The sequence below is a fragment of the Ovis aries genome, chromosome 23, assembly GCF_016772045.2.
Source record: "Ovis aries strain OAR_USU_Benz2616 breed Rambouillet chromosome 23, ARS-UI_Ramb_v3.0, whole genome shotgun sequence".
NCBI lineage: Eukaryota > Metazoa > Chordata > Mammalia > Artiodactyla > Bovidae > Ovis > Ovis aries.
In genome coordinates, this window is record NC_056076.1 from 34,922,669 (window position 1) to 34,949,549 (window position 26,881).

Below are 26,881 nucleotides of genomic sequence, written 5' to 3' on the forward strand. Positions count from 1 at the left end.
AACAACTGAAATAAATCAGTAATGAAGAAAAAATTAAGTGTAATAAAATGTAAATCTGCATTAGTGAATATAAAAGAAGTCTGACTCTACGTTCCAAACACAAAAAACATTTGGTACTTTAATATCTGATACTATTTGTGACATAGCTCACAACCAATCAAGAAACTACTGTGCCATGCTGCTGCAGCTGATCCCCAACAAACCTGAAACACCACAGGAGAGCGTAGGAATACGGTGTTTACGCCTTATAAATTTCAGGCTTCTCTGACAGACCAGTTGGTAAAGAATCCGCCTGCAATGCAGGAGACCCCGGTTCGATTCCTGGGTCAGGAAGATCCGCTGGAGACGGGATAGGCTACCCACTCCGGTATTCTTGGGCTTCCCTTGTGGCTCAGCTAGTAAAAAATCTTCCCGCAATGCGGGAGACCTGGGTTTGATCCCTGGGTTGGGAAGATCCCTCAAGAAGGGAGAATTTCATTAACTGTATAGTCCATGGGGTGGCAAAGAGTCAGACACAATGGAGCATCTTTCACTTTCACCTTATAAATTATAGATCTGATCTCTGTCAAACTGTCCGGCATACTTACATACAAAGATATGGTAACAAAAGCCCTCACTGCACAGTGACAATGATTCAAAGTGACACTCAACCTACAATCCTTTGGCCAGCACTGACTGACATGGTATTGGTTCCAGAACAGTAGCGATGCTAAAGCCAGTGAATAACTAAGCAAGAACCAGAATTTGCAGTTTGAACCCATTTAAACTATGGCTTTGGTGAATGGTAACATTACAACATAAACTATTAAGATTTACAAAATGCATGATTCCTAATTCAACTGCATTATGAACCATGAAAACAGTCAACTTTCACGAGGAGGAGAGGGGGGAAAGCTTAGGTTAAATGTTTTGAAAAGAAGGATGGACAATTGCTTATAAAATTTACTAAAATATATTGTTAAAACATTGTTAACATTTACATGAGAAAATTTCACTGAATTTCCCCAAAGGACACTAACTACTTAAAAACCTAAAAGTAAATTTTGACATCATAAAATTCAAAAGTCAGTACTAAAACAAGAAAATGTCAGTATCTTCTAGAAATGCACAATGAAGAAATAATGCCCGGCGTCATCTTTAAAACACCTTGGAAAAACCAGGGAGAAGGACAGGTGAAGCACATGTGGCAATGTCTCAACAGCTGCTGAGTAAAAGGTTCATTTTAACTATTCTATTTTTGCGTATGCTTCAAAATAAATTTTAAAATGCTCACATCCACATCTGGTCTTTTTAGCAAATCTTCCACTTTAGCAACATCTCCATTGGCAGCAGCCTTAACTAATTCTTCATTGAGGTCACCAGATTCTTGGGTTTCAAATAATTTCTTCAAAAGTTGGGAGAGTCTTTCTGTAAAGCATCAAATAAAGCTGCTAATATAGGAGGATCTCAAATCTTAACTACTAACAGACAAGCATTACCCACATGCCTATAATACACACTTTTCCTGTTTGATTATGTCTATCATTAATATTACTTTGGTACTAAGCTACAGATACTACCCTTGCAAGCTACAATTACTACCATAGAAAACTGCTTTAATTCTGAGCCCACCATTATTCCCGGTTTACTCCAATTCATGTATTTCAAGTTAAAATTTCAGAAAAAGAGAGTTACACACAAACTACAATTCAAGATTTTGGAGTCACACCAAAGATATTATAAATGAACACACTACCACAGGAGGATCATAATGATACAAATTGCCTTTCAGGTCTTGAGCATATCTTACTGCTCTCAGACCTCAATGCAACAAATCAATGATTATGATACAAAAGCAACATAATCTCTATAGCCTCTGGGGAAATATTTTAGGGACAAACCAATTTTCAGTTGAAACTATTAAAATAAAATACTTCAAAGGTGCCAACTGACTGGTTCTGACTAAAACAAGAAAGAACCAGATATGTGCTCATATAAACCCTTTCATAAGGTTGTTTTTTTTTTTCTCCAAATAGCAGCACTGATCAGTAGAGAATCTACCAGTTCTCCTTACCTCTAGGATCTACTTATTGGAAAGGAAAGAGGCCACAAAGTGAGGCCCAACACCAAATCCACATTATTTGAGAAAAGGATATTAACAATTTTTCACTCTTCCAATACGTAATGTGTTGGCCAAAAAGTTCATTTGGGTTTTTCTGTAAGATGTTATGGATGAAATTTGGGGCCAGCCTGATAAAAATCAGCCTACTGTGATGCTATCTAACCACAAGGTTAAAATAAACACCACCTGATTTAACCTCAAACACATTAGCAAATTACAGCAGGAAAGATGAGACACAATTAAGAGGAAGTACAAGGCAGTACAAAATAAAGCTGGAGGTCAGCCAATGTCTTCCTTTACTTTCTTACTGTGCACAGTTACGGCTCCATCTTCTCTTCTGGATGTCAGCTATATTCATACAGTAAGTTGTAACCAGTTTAATGAACTGAGTGTGGATATACAGCTGGATCATGAGAAGAAAAGGGTCTGAGTCTACCCAAGCATCCAGCATACTCACATCTCAGCACAGCTCTCTCTACCCACTGTGGCCTGTACAATACCTCTCATAAAATGACAAGAGAAAAGGTATGGCTGATACATAAAAATGTCCGGAAAGAAAGCCATCTGCTAGCAATAATATTGGAAATTAAAAAAATATATAAGGCAGTCAAAGAAAGTGATGTTTCTGTGGCAGAAAACAAATGTTCTGACTAAGGAGTAGCGTGTTGAATTTCAGGTATCTCCTCTTTGACATGGAAAAGCCCTTGATCTATCCGAGAAAAAGAACATCTTTATGGAATTTTCACATGGTATATATACCTCAGCCAGTGCAAAGGTGGTTCGTCATATTAAAAAAAAAAAGAGAGAGAGAGAGATTTAGCACAAGTTTAAAATGTTTATTCAGGGGCCATGTATGGATTTGAGAGTTGGACTGTGAAGAAAGCTGAGCACCAAGGAATTGATGCTTTTGAATCGTGGTGTTGGAGAAGCCTCTTGCAAGTTCCTTTGACTGCAAGGAGATCCAACCAGTCCATCCTAAAGGAAATCAGTCCTGGGTGTTCATTGGAAGGACTGATGTTGAAACTCCAATACTTTGGCCACCTCATGAGAAGAGCTGACTCACTGGAAAAGACCCTGATGCTGGGAGGGATTGGGGGCAGGAGGAGAAGGGGACGACAGAGGATGAGATGGCTGGATGGCATCACCGACTTGATGCACATGAGTTTGGGTAAACTTCGGGAGTTAGTGATGGACAGGGTGGCCTGGCGTGCTGCGATTCATGGGGGTGGCAAAGAGTCGGACACAACTAAGCGACTGAACTGAACTGAAAAGGTAGTTAATGCAAGTGAGGTAATGTGATCTGAGAGAAATCAAGATCACATACAACATTACCTGTGTACCAGAACTGGGGAATGAGGAAAGGCTCTAACGAAAACCACATTGCTTTTAAAGAAACACGAAACAGAACATACCACCAGACGCATTGCTAATGGCTGATCCTGCGGACGCCACCTTGGAAACCGCCGCTGGATTATACGTCCAAGATGTTCCACATACTTCCACCTTTAAATCACTGTCTGAATAAATCTGCTGTACTCGGCCAACTTTACCTAAAGTCTTAAAAACAAGATTAGATTCATGTTTCCAAGTCTACACTATAGAAATCAATCATCAGTTTTCACATGTTTTGAAGTATTCATTTTACTTGATTCCTAATTAAAAAAATTTTTAAGGATAATCATATTCAAATGGGTTATTTACTAGCCACAAACTCTATATCTTTAAAAAATATTTTAATAAAACTATTACACTTCCACAAGAATATAAAAATAATCATGACAATCTTATTCAAAAAAGTAACCTTTTAAGATACCTCTAGGAAACTTGTAACTCAAATAGTCCAAACTATCACTGATCTAGCCTAAAAAAAGAACATCTGATTTCTAAAAAAAAAAACTTAAACCAACAAGGGCTCAAAGCTTACATCTATGTTTAAATCCTTTTTGGAATCAAGCCTAATTTCAAGTCAGAAGTATGAAAGTCACTGTCATTCTGGGGTGAAGGATCAGGAAGCCTCTTTGTCTCACCTTAACGTTACATTCTCCACTAAAGGCTCTATCAAATTAGATTTATCTATCATATATTAACTATAGCCCTTTATGGATCGTCCCAGGCTAATCTAAGGGCTTCCCTGGTGGTTTAGCAGTAAAGAATACATCTGCCAATGCAGGAGACCCGAATCCAATCCCTGGGTCAGGGAAGATCCTCTGGAGAAGGGAAAGGCTACCCATATTTTTGCCTGGAGAATCCCACAGACAGAGGAGCCGTGGGCTACAGTCCATGGGGTCACAAAGAGTTGGATACAACCTAGCAACTAAACAGACACAGAGAATGGACTTATGGACATAGGAGAGGGTGAGATGTGTGGAAAGAGTAACATGGAAACTTACATTACCATATGTAAAATGGATAGCCAACAGGAATTTGCTGTATGGCTCAGGAAACTCAAACAGGGGCTTTGTATCAATCTAGAGGGGTGGGATGGGGAGGGAGATGGCAGGGAAGGTTCAAAAGGGAGGAGATATATGTATACTTTTGCCCAATTCATGTTGAGGTTTGACAGAAAACAACAAAATTCTACGAAGCAATCATCCTTCAATAAAAATAATAAATAAAAAAAAAACTAAACAACAACAAAGTTACTCTAACTGAAGTATATTTAGAAAATAAAAGGCATACAGATGCTAAGCTGCCAGTGGACAGTACAATTCTCAAAGGATTAAGCTAATTTCTAGTTTCTAAAATTAAAGTCATCAAAGCTTTTCAAAACTACGTAAGCAAGCTATAGTTCCGACTCCCAAAGGACTTTATATACACTTACTGGGAGCATAGCTTCTGCCCATTCTCCATGTCCTCTCTGTAGAAGTTTAATTCTCTCCAGATCATAACAAACTTGCACCAGATCACCCACTTGAAACTGAGAGGTGCCTCCCTCTGCGCCCTGCGCAGCATCCCCACTTCGGACAATGTTTGCTTTAGTGAGTACAGCAGGGTTGAAGGTCCACCTAAAAAGCAAAGCCAAAATTCAAAATTGGTAAGTTTACTTAACTTCAGCACAACATTCACAGTTAACCACTGGAGGGAGAAAAGCATTATAACACATCCAAAGTGTAAAGCAATCCTTTACGATTACATTCTGAATGATCTGTATTTCTTTTTAGAATTTATTACACAAATTTGAGAGAAGAGTTATCCATAATCTCACCATACTAGTATGACACCATTTTGTCTAGATTTATTATTGCTTGCATGCTTTAAAAATTGTTATAAAAGTAGTACACACTCATTGTTAAAGATTAAAACATTTCAGAAACATGTAAAGTGAAAGTTCCATTGCACACAAACACACCTGGATCACCATTCTGTACCCCACTAGACACCACGGTTAATATTCCACTGTATATGGAATGCAGATCTTCTATCAATATGCTGAGTGATGGTTTTAACAGAGAGCCCAGCGAAATGATCACTCTTCTATTGTAGCTTGAGAACAGCCTGAAAATTCACTTCTCACAACTACTTAAAACATTTCAGTGCAGCTATTTCTGACTTTATCTATCCAAATTTAAAGGGAAACTTCTTCAAAGTAGAGGATCATGTCTTAACTGTCTCTATAATTCTAACACTAATCACGGGCCCTAATACAGGATAAGTACTTAATAAACTATTCTTAAATAAAGAATAAAAATTTTTTTTTTCTAAAAGTCAAATGTTATGTTACTAATAACACTAGTACCCAAGAGAATTTGGCCAAGGAAGAATTCTGCAAGTAATAATCCTAATCTGTGTTAATTTACCATTTGCAAATAAGAGGCCATTTAAGACAATATGTGTTAATACATGCTATTCTGAACTTAAATTAAGATTTTATCCCCTTCTTTATTGAGATGTAATTCACATACAATTCACTCATTTAACGAGTATAAATCAGTGGCTTTAGTATATTCAGTTGTATAACCAACCACCACTATAATAATTTCATTTTCATCATCACAAAAAGATACCCCCCTAACAATCAGTAGTCACTGTGAAATCAACTCTCTCTTCCCAGCCTCTAACAACCAGTAACATACTTTCTGTTTCTATGGATTTCCTTATTCTAGACATTTTCTATAAATAAATCAGATAGTATGTAACCTTTTGTGACAGGCTCCTTTCACTCAACACATTTTTTTAAGATTTATCTATGTTGCAGCATATGTCAGTACTCCATCCCTTTTTATAACCAAATAAAATGTTCCATTGGGTGGATATACCACAACTTGCTTATCCATTCAGGAGTCAATACACATTTGGCTTATTTTCACATGTTGGCTGTTATGAATAACACTTCTACAAACATCCACGTACAGATTTTGGTGTGGGCACATTGTAATTTTCTTGGATATAAACCTGGAAGTGGACATATTAGGTCATATGTTAACTCTGTATTTAACATTTTGAGAAACTACTGTTTCCCAAAGCATTTAGACCACTTCATCTACTTATTGTTAATGTAGGAGGGCTTGGTTCCAATTTCTCTATACCCTCAACAACACTTGTAATTATCCTACCTTTCTATTCTAGCCATTCTAGCATGTGAAGGGGTATCTCATTGTGGTTGTGAACTGAATTTCCTCAGTAACTAATAATGTCCTGCATCTCTTCAAGGGTGATACAGAATGAACTGTGTCCCTCCAAATTTCACATGGTAAAGCTCTATGGCTTCTATGTAACTGTATTTGGAGACAGGGCCTTTAGGGAGAAAAATAAGGTTAAATGATGTTATAAAGGCGAGGTGCCATGTGAGGACAATGAGAAACCAATCCTCTCCAAGCCCAGAGGAGGTCTCACCAGAAACCTACCCTCATGGCACCCTGATCTTGGACTTCTGGCCTCCAGAACAGTAAACAAAAAAGAATAAATAAATAAACATCTGTTGTTTAAGCCACCAGTCTGTGATATTTTGTTAAGGGAGCCCTAACAGACTAATGCAATGCATTTATTGACCATTTCTGTACCTTCTGTGAGACGCTTCCCTGGTAGCTCAGATGGTAATCAATCTGCCTGCCAGGAGCCCAGGGTTCAATCCCTGGGTTGGGAAAATCTCCTGGAGAAGGAAATAACAACCCACTCCCATATTCTTGCCTGGAAAATCCCATGGACAGAGAAGCCTGGTGGGCTTCAGTCCATGAGGTTGCAAAAGTCAGATACAACTGAGCAACATTAATATCTTCTGTTTAAAAATGTCTTTAAATCCTTTGCCCTAAATCCAATGACTAGTGTCCTTAAAAGGACCATCATATACAACCATCTTTTCATAATTTTCTATGTGAAAGATTTTATAATTTCCATGAGCTCAATTAACTTTTTTCTACGCCTCCTTAGGGTTCTTTCCTCATGGACGGCTAAGCTACAAGTGTTGGCTTGATGAAAAGAAAATAGTGGGCCGGAGGACAGTTTATGTGGCTCTCAGAATCAGACAATCTCTGATACTGAACTTGACTAACCAGAGATTTGAATGAATTTGAAAATAAAATTTGTGCCTCATCCCAAAAAAGAAGAAGAAGCTGGTCATGTGAAGACACAGGGACAGACAGACTCCCAGGGGACAAGGCCAAGTGAAGACAGAGGTAGAGAAACAAGTGATGCACTGACCAGCCAAGGAACGCCAAGGATGACAGCAACCATCAGAAGCCAGGAAAGAGGCCCAGGACAGATTCTCCTCAGAGTCTCCAGAAGGAATCAGTCTTGCCAACACCTTGACTTTTAGCCTCCAGGATTGTCAAAGAAGAAACTTCTGCTGTTTTAAGCCACTCTGTGGTAATTTGTTATGGCAATTCTAAGAAACTAATGCACCATCTAAACAATATTAGATCTTCTGATCCGTAAACATGAAACATTTTTCCATTGCTTTAGGTCATCTTTAATTTCTTTAATAATGTTTTATAGTCTTCAGTGTACACATCTTGTACTTACTGGGCTAAATTTATTATTAAGTATTTTATTATTTGATGCTATTATAAACAGAATTGTTTTCTTATTTTCATTTTCAGGTTGTTTGTTGTAGTGTAGAGAAATATACTTTTTATATTATTTTCTATATTAATATTATATCCCATGACTATGCTGAATTCATTTATTACTTCTAACAGTTTTTTTTGTTGATTCCTTAGATTTTTCTATGCACGAGATCATATCACATGTGAACAGAGATGGCTTAACTTCTTCCATTCTCCTTCTTCTCCCTCTTATTTCTTTTTCTTGCCTAACTGCCACAGCTTGACCCTCTAGGACAAGATGGAATAAAAGCAGGGACAGAAGACATTCTGGTTTTGTTCCTGATCTTAAAGGAGAAAGCACTCAGTCTTTTACCACTGAGGATGCTGTTCACTGTAGGATTTCAGAGATGCCCTTTATCAGGCCCTTCTCTTCTTAGGTTATTTAGTATTTTTACCATGAAGGATATTGGATTTTGTCAAATGTTTTTTGTGCATCTCCTGATATGATCACGTATATTCTCCAGATCTGAACACAATTAGAGCTAATTCTATACTTCAGTTAGCAATTTAATGTTTATTTTTCTTATTCTATATATAAACCCTCCCTTAAAGAAATTCAGAGAGTTAGTTTCTTTAAGTACATGGCAGTAATAAAGATTTGACAAAATTAACTATTATTTTTTCTCTAAAATACTATAAAAATATTAGTAAACTGGATACATTTTGGCCCCTAGGGATAAACAAATAAAAGGCACAGGCCCAGTCTCCAAGAAATTTGAAACCTAGAGATCAAATAAATAACAATTTTAGTGGATAACAGGAGGTTTAAACAGACAAATATTGTATGCATGTACCAGGGAGGGTAGCTGGAGAGAGGAGGCAAGCATATATTCAGTATTTACAGGAGGCAGAGGAGTTATCCAAAGAAGAGGAAGACAAGGAGCATGGAAGGATGGTGTGTGTATGGAAGGATGGTGTGTAAGGAAGGTTACAGAAATGAATAAATGCACACAGCGCTATGTTGCTGATACCGATGAGTGTGTGGCAAGGGAGAGCTGTGTCACCGTGAGCCAACACAAGACAGGGACCAGAGGAGTTCACTGTTATTACCCTGTTTATTCAGGGTAGACTGAGACAGCCCACCAGGAACAGACAACTTTTTAGCTACACTTGGACCCAATACTGATACAATGTATTCTGCTCACTAAAGGGAGAAAAAAGTACACAGAATATTCACACACACACACACACACACACACACACACACACAGAGTTCTTACTTGCTTCCTTCTACTTTACCAAGGTATTCTGGATTTTCTTCTACTACTGAAGAGTTAGCTGTAAGAAGTCTTTGTGATGTCATATTATTTGCTTTTTGTAGGCTCAGAGTTCCTCTGTAGACAAATTTCACTTGCCATTACTGAAAATTAAGAAATACAACCAACCTATTGCCGCTTGGATACTGTACTACAATGTCATGATCTTCATCAATGCCACAAACTGTTCCAGTTGTAGTCAAGGTCTCAAACATGCCATCAGTCCATCCGCCATGACCATGCTGCAAAGACTGTACAATTTCAAGGTCAAGATCTATGTTGACCAGGTCACCAATCTGCAGCCCACCAGGGTTCCTGTTGCCATTCTGCTCACCTGTAATTGCAGAGGGAGGTGACCAAGGACAAGGGAAATCTCAGCAACAACAGGCAACTGCACTGTTTTAAGATTTTAAAAAAGCCCCAGACAGTTGAGTTTCAGTTACTATCTAATCTTAAAATGTTTTGAGAATAAAATGTGAGTATAAAAATCTAGAATTATACAGCCTTAAAAAAAAAAGAAAACAAAACAAACAGACTCAAAAGCAGAAATAAAGTAATGATTTATAACAATGACCGAAGAGGAGCAGAATCTATAGATGACAAGACACTGACTATCAGAACACAAAGCTCTGGGCACTGGTAATATTCACCTTTCTGCCTGGATGACTTGTTGAAGAGTCAGGATAGCTAACTAAAGAATATGAAAGAGACTCCTGGAATTTTGTTTTCTCTGAAGTGCTTACTATTATCATTTACCAAATGGTTTTTGTGATTTTTGCCTCAAGAGCATTTTTATACATTTTAAAAGCCCATTTCCAAGATTATTTTCAAAGCTACTTCTGGAGCAAAGGATGCATGATCATCAAACACTATGCTGAGGGATCCTAAATGTGTATGTTGATTCTACACTTTTCTTGTAAAGCCCAAATACAAAAGAAGAATGTTTCTGAATGCAAGAGAGATGATCTCATCTCTCATCAAAACCATAAGATTTTCTTCCATATTCTCCTTTTTTCTAAAAAATTAAGGTATGCTGCAAGAAAACAGCACTTTGGGGCAATAAGGGAAAACAAATTATTTGAAAAGAGGAACACAGCGAGTTCCCACCGACACAGCTAAATCAGAAGACCCTAAAGGCTTAATCGGAACAATATGGCAAATGGTCATTGTAGCAACAATGAAGAATCTATAGAATGAAAGTAGTTTTGGTTTTCCTGTTCTTTATTTCAATCATACATTATATTTATCATATTATCTTAATTTTGGAGCTGTTATATTTTCAAAGGAATTAAATTCTAAGGAATTTATAAATATTAAATTGTTAGCTCTTATTGTCAGCAGAATAAGTATGTATAAGTATGGTAATACAACACATTTTCCAACAAGCTCATGATTAAAACAAAAAAGTTTTATACAGTATTGGTATGCCCTATAAATGATGCATCAATTTAGTAAGACATGACAACTCTTTCAGACACTAAATAAATCATTAAAAAAGAACAAATACTTTTAAAACCAAACACAACCAAGAGCATGTCTTTAAAAATCTTTAATGATAACTAATTTTCTTAAAGCCCAGTTGAAACGCTTTTCTGATTCTATGAACTCTGACCCATTATTTAGAAATTTTCTCGTCTGCTAACTCACCTAGCACAGGACAATGATCTCTGTAGAAAGAACCTCCTTTGGCATCCTGGACACACTTCAGATCAGACTACAAAGAAGGGAAGAAACCAAAAAAATCACGCTTGAAAGCTTCAAGTATAGCTCAATACCTAAAATAGGCAAAAATGTTCATTCAGAACATTATCCTCAGCAGAAGTAGCTCTGGGTTAATAATCATACTAAACACTGCTTTCATAAACACCCATCAACAACTATAAACTTGATCTTCAGCTATGTCATACTTAAAGCTTTCTTTTGTAGTTCAAATTAAAATGTCTGGATCTTTACCACTGAAATATTTTCAAAAACACGTTGGAAAATTAGAACTAAAACAAAAATCTTGTATTTAAAAAGTACATCATACATTCCATTTAAAAGATTCTTTTACCAAAAAGAGGTCAACTCATTTGATCTTTCTAATCAATATTATGAGATATACAAGGTAGGCATTGACTCATTTTATAAAGGAAATTATCCAAAACTAGTCAGAAGGCAGAAAAGGAAAGTACCAAATCCAGTCTTTTGAGTCTGTGTCCAGATAATTTCCTATTTATATCACTTTTAGTCCTTATTTTACCATAACTTAGTTAACTTAAGTTCCTTCCCACTTAGCTTTAATAAGAAATTATTAAGTATTTATGTGAATGGGGAAGCAGTTGTGGTATAATGAAAAGTACAGAAAATGTGAAGTTAGATGAGAAACTTTGAGGGTGACTATGAAAATTCAGAACTAGATTACCTAAAAGTGCCTAACAGTACCATATAGATATATACACACATATATATATGTATAAAGTGATCAATATATACTTACTGTATTAAGAAAATGAGCTCCTTTAAACACACACACACACACACACACACACACACACACACACACACACACAATCCAACTCTCTGTTAGTTACAGCCTCCTTTGCCACTGGAGTTCACATTTAGTTCAATCCTAGCCAAAGAGTCATGGGTCAAACTGTTTTAATGTGATACTTTAACTTAGCAATTCCACTTCTAGGAATCTATCTTAAGAAAATATACCCATAAATGTACAAAGACATATGCACAAGATGTATGTCACTGAAACAGTGCTCGCAACAATGAAAAACAAAAACAAAAAGCCAACCCAGACACCCATCAACAGAAATTTCATAAACAATGGCATAGCCATACAAGGAGTGCTACTCCACCATCAAAAAAGAATGAGAATCAACCAATATATAAATACTACTCCTTAAGCACTTGATTAATGTTTCTAGGTCAGTCATTTTCAATTATCAACAGTACACTTTAAATACAGGGAAAAAACGCCTTAAAAATAATGTTAACACCTATTATACTAAATTCTCACTTTACAGATGTTCCTTCCTACTCATACTCATGATTCAGATGGCTGTATTATGATAAAAGGAAATGACACAACAACAAAAGAAAGATTACATTAAGGGCTATTTTTAATTTCCTTTCTTTCACCCATCCAATATTTTCATCTTTTATGGTTCTTACACTTACCATGCCCTCAAAGCCAACTCTGTACAGGTTCTTAGCACCATTATCCCAGAGAACGTAGGCTGCGCTATGTGGGCTTGATGCACTCCAGTCTTGGATCTCTGTTACCTACAGGAAATTTTTGAGGGATAAAAAATCTTTAAGAAGAGAGGAGAGGCTGATTCTTTTAATTATATTTAAATCTTTAAAATTACTTCAGTTACAATCCTGTCTAACAGGATCATGAAAAACACTTACTTGCCAAATATATGTCACTTCTAACATATAACTGAATTAGAAATATTTTTTTACATTTTATTATGCCTCTCATCAACCCCACCCTCCTGCCTCTTAATAGAGGTCAGGGAAGTCCCTAAAACTACTGCTGCTGCTGCTGCTAAGTCACTTCAGTCGTGTCTGACTCTGTGCAACCCCACAGACGGCAGCCCACCAGGCTCCCCCGTCCCTGGGATTCTCCAGGCAAGAACACTGCAGTGGGTTGCCATTTCCTTCTCCAATGCATGAAAGTGAAAAGTGAAAGTGAAGTCACTCAGTCGTGTCTGATGCTCAGTGACCCCATGGACTGCAGCCTACCAGGCTCCTCCGTCCATGGGATTTTCCAGGCAAGAGTACTGGAGTGGGGTGAACTACTGCAGAAATCTTATACTGAGACACTTAGTGATTACAGTGATGGATTATCAGCAAATACATAGTTCAATTCAAAATTTAAAATCTTTACTCTTAAAGGGTTCCTTCTAACAGCAGTGTATTCTTTTAAACCTGTTTTTTGATACAAAATGTAAAATCTTTGACCAAATACCCAGAACAATTCAAGATAACCCAGCTCTCTGATCAGCTGAACGCGGATGAGCACAGGCTCAAAGGCCATGTTTAAAGAAGGCTTGAGAGATCTGGTTCCGCCAGCAGTGCCCCTCAGCTGCCCTGAAAAGCAGGCCATCCAAGCTAAAACCCCCGACTACAATGGAAATCCAGACACTACCTCCAGGCCCCACATGCCACCAGACCAGACAGATTCATTAGAGCAGTTAATATTAAAAAAAAAAAAAAAAACCTGGAGTTGCTATTGATTTAGGGCCAAGAATCAACTACACAAAAATGACACACAGTGAGCACTGAACTTGGGGATTTTCAAGTGAAGCAGTCTACCCCCCAGACTGGGAGACTGTACATGTGCAACTCATGACTCTTTTCCATCTTGACACTTACCAACCACCCTTCATTTCAGTTTCTCAGAATGCCAGGCTGATACTAAACGTAATTTTTAAGGTATGCCCTTAAAAACATACTACTATTTCAAATAAGATACATAATGACCACTTCCTCTTCACCCTGTGCTAAAGCAACAATTTTGCAAGCCACATATTTTACAGTGCTTCTGTGAGATAAAATGTTTTTATGCTTAGGACTTGATTAAATACTTGAATAATATTTCAAAGCATTAGTAAGTCAGTCTATTCTTTCTAATTTTAAAATAAATTATGTTATAAAAATCTAACACAAACTTTAAAAAATAATTAAAAAATGAAATGAACATTAGACTAAGAAAAAGAAAATTACTAGTACTTTTAAAGTCCCCTGCATGCCTCTCATCAACCCCACCCTCCTGCCTCTTAATAGAGGTAACTATCACCCTGACTGTGGAGTCCATCGCTGCCATGCTGTGTTTTATGATTCTCACAACTAACCACTGCATAATCTTCAAAAGCAAGAGTTTCTAACATTCTAAAGTGAAACATGCAACTTGTAGGAAAGAAAAATAGCTTTTGATTATAATACAGTCAGATTCTATTTCATTTATTTTTAAAAATGCAGTGCTAGATTAAATAAGCCTGTGCTTTTATGAGAGGGACAAAAAAGCATTTGATCAACTTTTAAAAAACAAATTTTGTTTAAATCGAATTCATCCTAAATTTCAAATTACTTGGAACATAAGCAAGTTCATTACTCAAACTGTGAATCACTAAATGAAATCACTTCACTTGTTAATGTGATTCAGTTTATCGAGGAGGAAATAAAGTGGAAAGCATAAGAAAATAACTACATTAATTTCTTACTTTCAATTCTGATTAATAAATATGTGTGGAATGGCTACTAAACCATTAGGTAGAAGGTCGCTGAGAAATTCTGTAAAGATCAAACTAACAATATCTGCACTGATTAATCTTAACACCACTAACAGGATAATCAAGACTTTACATGCCTTCTTTATGTGTGATCTAAGTACACACACCAGTAATGAGGTATTCTTGCCAAAATAAACTTGAACCTGAATCTACTCGTTTCTCTACATCTAACAACAAGTTTATAAGAAATACAACGGTTAGAAGAGCACATAAGAATCAATCAGAAAAATACAAAGAACTTGGTTTCTTCAACAAATAAATGGCAGTTTTTAAAACACTGATAAATTCTGAAGTTGGATGTTGGGTGCACAGGGATTTGTTATATTATGCTTTCCATTCTGGTGTAGGTTTGAAATTCTCCATAATAAAGTTTTTTAAAGGGAAGGAAATATATCTAGTGTATGTGTATGAGGCAATTAACATATATTTAAAGCATTTGTAAAATTAAAACAGTCTTGAAATACTAACACAGATAGTTAAGACCATTCGGTCACAAAGAGTCGGACACGACTGAGCAACTGAGCTGAACTGAACTGACACATTTCAATGCTATCCTTACATCATGTCTGTCAAAGCCTGCACTTGACCTGCTTATTTTTGTGTTAACACTGTTGTCACCATGCAAAAAACCATGGTACATGCAGGTATGTGATAGGCCATAGATGGGGTCAGTATTAATACAAGATCAGCCCAATTTGGTATCTATCCCTTAATATGGATCAAACTAACCATACAGTTGAGAACACATAGTAATGAGAAAGGGGAATCTTGAACCTCAAGGAAAAAAAGATAAGAATATACTACCACCTTCATGTGGGTTACACCAGAGGACAGGGAGAGAGAAGCCAGCCATGAAGGAAAAGGGGGAATTAAAAACTTTATTCATTCACACTCACGGTCAGAAAGAGTCAGACAAAAATTATATTGCATTTCAAACACGTGCTTAAATAATGTTACCCTGAAGACTTCCTATTACAGTAAGTTCCCTCACTCAGAGTCTTATGTGCAAGATGGTTTCATTTATTTCTCTTTTTGTTCCTAAAACGTAACAAGTATTAAATCAACAAACCGAAAATGTAATACTGATTACTCAAAGCTTCAAAACTGCTACTCTGCATTCCACCTAAGAAGTGTCAATATAACAAATCCTGAGAAGTGCCATTTACATGGCTTCAGGCTTTAGCAGCAACTGCTTTTGAAAAGGTGATGAAAAAGTTTTTTTAACCCTCTGACCACATAATTAAGTGTGAGGAAGAATATAAAGCTAAAACACTTCTTAGAATGAAAGTATTAAAAAATTTACTTCTCGGGCACTCTTTCAAAAAACATTACTAGGATGTGTACTCCATCAAAAGAAGAGTAACTAAAGAAGATGATGTAATGGGATACAGAAAACACAAGATCCAGCCAGGAAAGAGACAAAGGCATCCATCAGAGGAGGCTGCCAAGATGCCTGCTGGGTACCAGGTGTCAAGGGCAATCGGACTGCAGCCACGTGACTCACAGGCCAGACATGCTGAAGGCTTTCATTACCAAGATGTCCACTGCCATCATATCGCTTTATCGACCTAAGGATACACTGCCTGAGTGAGCCGGACCCAAATTCTCAACTGAACTTGGCTTATTGGACTATGTAATGATGAGGTTCCCACTCTCGCCTGCATCCCCCCATTCCCTGCCACCTAAACCAGCCGAGGTTTCTCATCCCACTCCACAGAATATTCTGTTTTGCCTTATTCCTAAAACTTTGAGATGTATCATGGTACGCTTGGAAGCAAACAACACATGCCCTCTGACTATATTCCTGTCCAGTGTACAGCACGTGGTCCATACTTCTGCCCTTCCTGGTGTCCTGACCGTGCTGAGCCCTGTGTTTTCCAGGACCTAGTTATGACCATGTCTACTGACTACCCCAGAAAGACTCCTATGAGCTCCCAGGGATGCCGTTATCCAGAGATTGAATTCAGTTTATCTTCTCCCTAGAAGCTTTCGTCTAAAAGCACAATTCTGCTCTGTCTTTACAAAGGCTAGATTTCCGCTTGCTACCTGGTTTCTCAGAAACTTAAATCCTAAATGTTGTAATACAGAGCACTAAGTCATACAATAATAAAGACAAACAAGGGAATAATGACAGGCAAAATTAGTTACCTTGCAGGGCTTGCGGCTGGGAAACAGTAAACAGAAGGCTTTTAAAGGTATTCATAACACTCTTTTTTAATCCACAGAATAGGAATAAAATTTACTTTTTAAAATTTCACTACTATTCTTCAAGCTTCAACATATGTTTTATACACCCCAGGTGACACAGGATTGCTGTAAATGATTGCAGAAGCTGTTTACTGAACAAAGGGCCTTGCCAAAGAGGAAAGCAGAGGGTTACACCCAGCCTGAGTTCCACTCACCAAGACCCTCTGCACTAGGACAAGGCTGTCCCTGTGCCCACCCCCCAAGGGATACCTCTGCTCTGCCACTGGCTTGCCAAGCATGCCGCCAAAGCACTCCACTCAGCCAGAGATGGTGTCTTCCCCAAACTCACACTAGTCTGTGGTCCAGTTTTGCTTCTCCTTATGGTTGCCCAGGGTGGGGGTGGGGAAGGCAGATGAGGGATAGTTAGGGAGTTTGGGATGGACATGTACACTCTGCTGTATTTCAAACAGATAACCAACAGGGACCTGCTGTAAGCATAGCACAGGGAACTCTGCTCAATGTCATGTGGTAGCCTGGATGGGAAGAGAATTTGGGGGAGAATGGATACATGTACATATATGGCTGAGTCCCTTTGCCATCCACCTGAAACTTTCACAACATTGTTAACTGGCTCTACCCCAATACAAAAAAAAAAAAAAAGAAGAAGAAGAAAGAAACGTGCTTCTCAAACTTTAATGTGCACCTGAGTGAGTTAGGTATCTTATTAACATGAAGATTCTAATTTAGAAAGTCCAGGAGGAAGGTGACCTATTACCTAGCAAGCCTCTAACAAGCTGTCAGGTGACCCTAACGCTCCTGGTCACAGAACTTAGATTTGAATTTCTGGTTCTCCATCTCCTCTAATGAGAACACAGGTCTCGAAGAGTAAGAGCCTTGTCTTTTCTGTTTATTCCTACAACCTTCAAGCCTGGAACAGAATCCTGTACCTAGTTCAGTTCAGTTCAGTCGCTCAGTCGTGTCTGACTCTTTGTGACCCCATGAATCGCAGCACACCAGGCCTCCCTGTCTATCACCAACTCCCGGAGTTCACTCAAACTCACGTCCATCGAGTCAGTGATGCCATCCAGCCATCTCATCCTCGGTCGTCCCCTTCTCCTCCTGCCCCCAATCCCTCCCAGCATCAGAGTCTTTTCCAATGAGTCAACTCCTCGCATGAGGTGGCCAAAGTATTGGAGTTTCAGCTTTAGCATCAGTCCTTCCAAAGAACACCCAGGACTCATCTCTTTTAGGATGGACTGGTTGGATCTCCTTGCAGTCCTGCACCTATGTGGTCAGTAAATAAAGTTTTTCTTAAAAAGCATTGCTTCCTTAATAAAAAGAAAAGTACTTAAAAGATAAAAGACTGAAATATTTGTCTGACTTCCAAACATTAAACATTAGACCTTATCACTTAAAAATGAAATCAACACAGCGATACTCTGAATTTGGAAAACATCCTATTTGACAAATGTTTAAAAATCTTAAATTCAAAAAAATCTATATAGCACCAAGTAGTACAAGAGGCCTTCAAGTCCCTAGGAAGAATTCCTCAGATGATACAGACTTTAAAGTCATCATTCCTTAATGCTAAGAACAATATTTTACAGAAGGTAACAGTGGAACAGGGACTGATGCTGAAGTCTCAAAGGGAAATGCTATTAATTTCAGTACACCAAGCAAAACACCAAGAACACACATTCAAGACTTGAATATACATTCAGTACACCGGGCAAAACACCCAGAACACACATTTAGGACTTGAATATATATTCAGTACACCGAGCAAAACACCCAGAACACACATTCAGGATGTGAAAACACATTCAGTACACTGAGCAAAATAGCCAGAACACACGTTCAGGATTTATTGACTGAATCAACGACTGCGTCACCAGCAAAAGCAACATGAGATCCAAAATAAGCAAAACCAACAACCCACTTACCCTGACATCTCTGGTTATCCCACCCCATTAAAGAGACTACAAAATTCCCTTCAGAGTAAATGCTGTAATTGACCCAGACCACTCTGCCTATGATCCCTCAGAAACGCATCTGTGAGGGAATGGAACATAAAGCAAGTAAATTCACATGAAATGTTAATAACAAGAAAGCCAAGAGCATGAGATACTGCTTAAGGAGGACTGGCCCAAAGAGGACGTTCAGAAAGGCATTCTGGACAGCAAAACGGCAATGTGAAGCCTGAAGATGGAAAAGAAAAACCTACCCACCAATCTTCTCACTGAACACCAACGTGTACAGCAGAGAGGGAACAATTGTTTTTCTTCCCAGGGGAAGGAAAAATGAAAGTTTAAGAAACTGCTATTGGCCTTAAAGAAAATGGGCCACAAAATTCAATTATAATAGTTTTAACATCTACTGAATATACAGTATTTGAGAATAACATGACGGTTCAGAAACACCCTTTACCTTTCCCCTGCGTCCATTCCCCCCGTCCTGATCTTCCCACTGCCAGTCCACTCCTCGCACCACTCTGGCACCTGCAAAGATCCCTCGGGCAGTGATCTTCTTCGATTTTCTACGAGACTCTAGCAGAACCCTAAAAGAAGATTCTACTTTCAATTTTATACAAAAATAAAATTGGTAATGGATGGCAATTTATTTTTTAAAATAAAGACCATATAAAACGTTATTTTCAAAATATTTTTCTTTGCTCTGGTTAACACCATAACAGCAAGTAATAGAAATACTTTCCACATTCCCTAAGTTATGCTGATGAAGACACTAGTAGTTGGAATAATAACAACAGGTTATATTCACTTAGCTTTTCCTATACATAAAAACACTTAGAGAGATATAAACTCTGTTACCCACCTTAAGATAAAGGTACTATTTATTACATTATTCATTTTACAAAAAGTCCCAAAGAGGTAAGCATTAATAACTTGCCCAAGGTCACAAAAGTTAACCTGGAATGGAATCAACACATGAATCCAGTCTAACCACTGCAGAGTATCACTACAAGCCTTCACTACTTTAGAGATGGCCTATACAAAACCCTACAACTGCCAAGCACACACTACAAACGAAGGCCTAAGAGAGACAGCACCACAGCAATGACAAATGGCACTTGACCTTGGGCAGAGGAAGACAATAAGGAGTGGCAGGGACTTTGGTGAGCGCCAGAGGACGCTTTGTCTAAAGGGGGCAGATGCTCCTGGGCTTCAGCCAACCGCTGCCAGGAACAAATGCAGGCCCTGTGGTGACAGCCTGGGAGGGAGGGGGAGTTAGAATTCATAAATATGATTTTTCTGTGAAATCACCTTTCACAGAAACTCACCTTTCACAGGTTTTACAAGGTAAGCAATTGTTCAAAAATTGAGAGCCAAGTCAAGCAAAATACACCTGTGGCCTGTATCTGACCTACACCAAACTGTCTCTAAAGCAGTGTATACCTACAAAAGCCTACGGACTTTGAAAAAGATTCCACATGCAGCTACCCAGACAAGCATGGCTCTCCAAAGCCTTCCATCCCTTATTTTCCTACAGCCTTCTCATTCCTAAAAAATCAAAAAGAACTGGGATTTTTAAATTCTACTTTCATCTCACTATTCTATTCATTTTCAGAATGTCTTTACTATACTCCAACTTGAAAAACTGTAAGCAAAAGACAAAACTAAATAATTTGTAGAAAATGACTCAACAAATGGTAGGGCCAGGATTTGAACCAGGACAGTATGACACAAAAATCCATCTTTCTATTACTTCTGTTGCTTCCCTTCACCAACTTGACTCTTGTTTCTCTGCATTAGTCATAGCTCCCTGAGAATACGCCATCAGCGAAAACTCTGCACCCACTCACACTCAACACTCCTCTCTTTGCACCTAAAACACTTTTTATGTATCTCTATATACAGTCTGAAACATCACATGATAATTACTGCTGATCAAACAATCCCTTAACCTGTAAACTGCTTTAAGAATATCATGCCCTATTTACCTTCAGATTTACCCAAGTACAGTCTTAAAGCTCTATAGTCTGAATAAATGTCTCTTGATTCCATAACTGTGCCCTAGTGTTCACAGGACAGAATGCATACGGAAAAAACCATCAGCCTTCCTTGGGCCACCCTTGCACATCTGAACACTGAGCAGGGCCACGTCTCTATACGAGAACAAACAGCCCCGATTATCCTGGAGAAACACACATAGCTCCATCTGTACTGGTTCTCTTCTTGTGATGTGGTAGCCCTGGTCGTCATTTAGCCTCGTATCTGCTATTTCCTACTAAACCAGCTGTCAGAAGCTATTTCCTAATCCTATTTTTAAGGTTGAATGGTACCAAAAAATGTAACAGATACAAAGAATTGCAATTGGAAAAAAAAAAAAATTGATTCCCATACCGCTCACTCCCTGGTGTGGTAATTCTATAAAAGCGATGCCTTAAATGATGTTTATCTCCATGATAACAAACGGTGCACAAGTCATAATTTGTACACTCTGCACACTTCCACCGAATGCCAATGATCGGCTGCTGGCGGCAGGTATCACACATGGTTCCATCGTGCTTGATGCCTGTTAAAACAGAGACACATGCTGACATTAATTTCAAGTATGGTTTATTTGAACAGTATTCCCTGAGGGAAAAAATAGGAACACAGCATTTTACAAAATAGCTCAATAAAGCAAGAAACAATATTTCAAATGAACCATATAGTTTCAAGATAACAGACAGCAAATATTCTAAAGAGTACAAATTACAGACTAAACCTTTTCGATTCCTTCTTTTTTCCTTAGTAAGAACACTTCTCAGTAGCACTTTCCTTGCTCTCATCCAAACCTGAAACTTAGGTTCAATGCAGAGAGAGAAGGAAGAATCCTTTATCATCAAGGAGATGTTTCAGACTTCAAACATGCAAAACACTTTTTGAGGAACACGAACCTATTCTCCAGGTAAAAATTCCAAAGAAGAAGACAGTTTCTCATAATATCAGAAACAAACTGTCAATTAACTTAAGCTTTTATCCCTAGGTATTGACAACTTTTTGCTTCCCCGTTTAATGGGAAATAACATAGCTGAGTTTGTTGTTGTTTTTTTCTTAAGGAAAAAGAAGTAATAAATGCTAGAAAAAGAAAACCATCTCCACAAAAAATACCACTACAAATTAGTGAAGAAACTGGCACTGTATGGTAATAAGACGAGGGAAGAATGCCCCTTTACTGTTCTGTTACATTAAGATCGCTTGTTCGGTGTGCGGCCTGTGAACATCAGTGTGACTACTTCACAACATGCTGTGCGGTCACGCCCGAAGCTGACACCCTCCTACATCAAATTCTGGCTCTGTCAATAGCTTTCTGTGCCGACAAAAGTCATTTTAACTAAAATATTTACATGTAAAACTACAGTATTTATTTCAAAATACACAGTGGAGAGGGACGGGAAGTACATTGAGTTGAGATGAAACAAGACTGCTCATTTGAAGTTGGGTAACAGTTAACACGGGTTCATTATACTTTCTGTTCTGTATAAATGTAGAAAATTTTCCAATAATTAAATAAAAAGTGAGTCCTATTAGTTCTCAGAACCTCATTCCCTTTGGAGGAAGTGATATGATCTTTAAAGGAAAGGTGTGTTCTAAGGATAAAATGAGAATGTGCAGAATATGCAAGAACTATAATATAAAAGTAGCACTGCTGTAACTAAACAAGAACTAACGCACTACTGCTACTTCCGGAAAAGAGAAAAACCCTATTCAACTCACGTCTATATCCAAGTTCAAAATCTCTATAAGGATGGTAACCAGATTCTAAATTAAGTGCCTAAGCTGAGATGGTTAAGACGTAAAAAGGAGGGAGTGATGGGGTGGGGAGAAATGAACACTGGAAGGAATGAGCCCTCACTAGGGAACCGAACTGGCCACCACCACTCTGAACTCGGCCTACCCAGTCTCTGAGAAATCAATTCCTGCTGTTTACAAACCCCCCAGTCTGTGGTAGATTGCTGTGGCAGCCCAAGCAGACCAGGACAATATGGAGAGAGAGACTGTGAAGCTGAAGTGGTGTAACAGAGGTACACACACTTAGAAAGGCATCAGAGCAAAAAGGCAAACACAAGGAATTAGACTGCACTTAACCTTAACAGAGATATATTAAATGCACTAGTCAACCAATTCTAACTTAGTGATCAAAGCTGTCATATATCCTTGGCAAATACCGCAATACTTTATACAAAAATTAAAGAACAAATTTCTCAATTTCCCAGAGACTACATATGGAGAATAATCAATTAATTCCTGTGTGGATGACCTTCACTTTAGCAAATTACCCACCCTCTCCATTCACTAATTACTATTTTATCTCTGGTTTTTCCCCAAAGCTTACAGCTTCCCTGAGCTGTACCTATCCCCTGGGTTCCTTTCATTGTGTTCACTCCACGATAGCAACAGAGGGCACACCTGCCATTACTCAAGGGTAGCTCATCCGGCCCTTCCCATTCTAGCCTAAGGCTAATTAATTCTGACTGCTTCAATCATGGAAGTGATCATCTGCCACAGGCCCAAAGGAGATTAGACTCCAGCTTAACAGACCTGTAAACTAAAATTAAAAACCAAATTTATGGCTGCACAACTCAGAGCTACCAGCATTCACTGGTACTGCATGCTTTAGTGTTTTTAGAATATAAATCAGAAAGCCAAATGCAATTTACATCTATTCTTCCTTTTGGGGTGTATAAATGAGTACAGAGAAAAGGATTTGTTTGGTGTTTTTCAATCATGTGAGGAGGGTTTTTTTGTGTTTGTTTTTTTTTTTTCCTAAGTAGCAAGGAATCCATAATCTGGCTAATCACAAGGGTTACTAAGAATCTGCTATATTTTTATTTAAACCAATATATAACCTTTCCTTAAAGTGTTCATTTTGAAAACATAATTCTGTAAATATTCTTGTAATTATTATCTCCCAACACAAATAGCAAAAGTCTACAGAGTTAAGAAAGAAATTATCCTGGCTCACATTAAGATTTTAAGGTAAATTCTAAAACTTATCAACAGACAAAGACTTTGAACTGTCATATCTGATGCAAGGCTACTAAAGTGAATTTTCATAAAAATCGGCACTTTTTAATAAGAAATGGCAAAAATCACAATATGATTTTTGTGACTCATCCATTTTAACTCATCCATTTTAATACTGAAATACAGATATACACCTGCTTTATTTAAGATTTTATATCAGTTACATTCCTGGAAAACTGAGTGTATACTTAAAATGGAGGAAGGGTGTGGCAGATTATTTTCTAAAAAAAATCTCACCGACTATATCCACCCTAAGTGCTCCTCTGACAACAGGACAATGAATGACAAGTGACCATCAACAGGCAGATCTGTTCCCCTCCCCCCTGAACCAGAGGGGACATTTGCCTTGGTTAACAGAAGGTGGCGAAAGTGACACTGTAGGATTTCTGTGCCATTTGTCTGTCCATGTGCCTCTCTCCCCCTTTCAAGATTCATGCCGCCCACCACCCCCAGCCCGCCATGCCTTGGGAGCTCTCTCATAGTAAGTCTGGCTACCTGAAGCTGCCACAGAGACACCATTCGGAGAAGCCACAGAGAGGTGGAAAGGCATGCCCAAGGAAGCCTGGCTGGGCCAGCCCCTCCACTGTTGACTCTTCTCACTAAAGCCCCAGACACTGGCGGAACAGAGGCAAGCCATTCCCCACTAAGCCTCGAGCATAGAAGTATTTTCCACAACACAAAGTTTTGGGATATCTGTTATGCAACCAATGCAACTAAAACAAAGCAAGTTAAAAATAAGATACAATCTTTGCTAAATTATAGTTCTCTGCAGTACAGTGTAGCAAAAATAAGGATAATGAGCTAAATATGAAAAAAGGAAATCATAAAAGTGCTAGAAAAAATAGTTGAACAGCATCTTTTATAATCCTAAGTCTAAGCATGACACAAAATGTAGAAGTCACACACATACCCATGTGAGCACACCCAAACAGAAAGTGTACAAACGGAGAAAACCAAGCCACTCCTCCCAACTGCACACAGTGGGTCGAGGCACAACAGATGGGCACTTCCACATTCGTTTGCTGTTTGTACACTTTTGAATTATTTAGTTTTTTGGTTTTTTTAATCGTTTAATTGGTAGATAATTACTTTACAATATTGTGGTGATTTTTGCTATACACCGATTATGAATAAGCCACGGGTGTACATGTGTCCCCCATCCTGAACCACCCTCCCACCTCCCTCCCCAACCCAATCCCTCTGGGTTGTCTCAGCAGACCAGCTTTGAGTGCCCTGCTTCTTGCATCGAACTTGCTATTCTCTCAGATCATCCCACATATGATGATTGTGCCTTCTCCCACATAGTCCAGAAGTCTGTTCTTTACATCAGTGTCTCTTTTGCTGCCTTGCATATAGGGTCATCATTACCATCTTTATAAATTCCATATATATGCATGAATGTATTGTATTGGTGTTTCTTTGACTTACTTCACTTTGTATAATAGAGGCTCATTTCATCCACTCATTCGAACTGACTCAGCCCCATGCATTCCTTTTTACAGCTGAGTAACAGTCCATAGCGTGTATGTGCCACAACTTCCTTATCCATTCATCTGCCAACGGACATCTAGGTTGCTTCCATGTCCTAGATACTGTAAACAGTGCAGCAATGTACATTGGGTACAGGTGTCTCTCAATTTTGGTTTCCTCAGTGTCTATGCCCAGCATTGGGATTTCTGGGTCCGTATGGCAGTTCTATTTTCAGTTTTTTAAGGAATCTCCACACTGTTCTCCATAGTGGCTAAACCAGTTTGCATTCCCACCAACAGTGTAAAAGGGTTCCTTTTCTCCACACCCTCTCCAGCATTTACTGTTTGTAGACTTTCTGATGGTGGCCATTCTGACCAGCGTAAGATACCACCTCATTGTGGTTTTGATTTGAATTTCTCTAATAATGAGCTATATTGACCATCTTTTCATGTGTTTATTAACCATCTGTACGTCTTTTTTGGAGAAGTGTCTGTTTATTATAATTTCATAACTTTAAAAAGGAAGTACAAGAGATACCAACTTTATCTTCCTGAATCAGCACATATTACAAATAACACATCCATGTATGCGAAGATGGTGTCAAGAAAGCCAGTCAGATGGATACTGTTGAGAGGGAAACATAAATTGATACAATCTCTACACAGAAGGTACCTGCAAAATGTTTTAAATGCTTTAGAAGATTTTGACCCCACCTTCAAAATTTTAAAAAGGTACACCCAATGATACTAAATTTTTTGTAGTGAATAAAAATTTAACATAACTGATGTTGAAAATATGAGACTATTTATGTATAAACTAAGGTAATCCATAAAGGAAAATTCTCTGCGGTTATTAAACTACATTGCAGAAGAAACATTACTGAGATGGTAAACAATATTACTATTTTATAAAGTAGTTTGCTAAGAATTACAATATAGCACTTTGGTGAATAAATTACACTATATGTATCACACATGTGCACAGAAAAACTAGAAAGATAACCCCCAAAATGTGCTTGATGGGATTCATTCCCCTTTGTGGTTTTTTAAGTTTTCTACACTCAGTGTATGTTAATTCTAGGAAGCAGCTGGGTAAGAAGGGGCATCAAGCATAAGGATCAGAAATGCTGGTGTATGTCCCTTACAATTAAAATAAAAGCTGAAAATAAAAATACAAGGAATTCCAATGATTTATAGTAACTAATTTTCAAATTGTTATGTTAGCAATGTGGTATATATAACTACAACTCAAAGTTTTTTTTCTTTTAGCCCATAGCCTAACCTAGTTATTCCATGCTTATGAAAATAAAATGCATACCTAACACGTACACTCCTTAATCTGTCTTAACAAAGGAAAACACCAGGACCCAAAACTTCATAATATCAAAGAGCAGTAACAGTAAATGTCCACACAATAGTAACATTTCTGAACAAGGTCTAAGATAGGTCTCCTATGCCATCACAAAAGCCAAGCATACTAAACAAACTGGCCCAATACACACTGA

At 38.0% G+C, this 26,881-nt stretch overlaps 1 protein-coding gene across 1 annotated transcript in view; it reads right to left on the reverse strand.

Annotated features, from left to right (window-relative positions):
* The window catches only part of MIB1 (MIB E3 ubiquitin protein ligase 1), a 103,060-nt gene that overhangs the window by 57,069 nt on the left and 19,110 nt on the right, over positions 1–26,881 (reverse strand). The window contains exons 2-9 of the mRNA XM_004020480.5: positions 21,238–21,409; positions 19,304–19,433; positions 12,570–12,674; positions 11,046–11,112; positions 9,528–9,732; positions 4,923–5,106; positions 3,514–3,658; positions 1,274–1,407 (exon numbers count right to left, since the gene is read on the reverse strand). Coding sequence (XP_004020529.3) covers positions 1,274–1,407; positions 3,514–3,658; positions 4,923–5,106; positions 9,528–9,732; positions 11,046–11,112; positions 12,570–12,674; positions 19,304–19,433; positions 21,238–21,409 — 1,142 coding nt within the window. The remainder of the gene's footprint in view (positions 1–1,273; positions 1,408–3,513; positions 3,659–4,922; positions 5,107–9,527; positions 9,733–11,045; positions 11,113–12,569; positions 12,675–19,303; positions 19,434–21,237; positions 21,410–26,881) is intronic.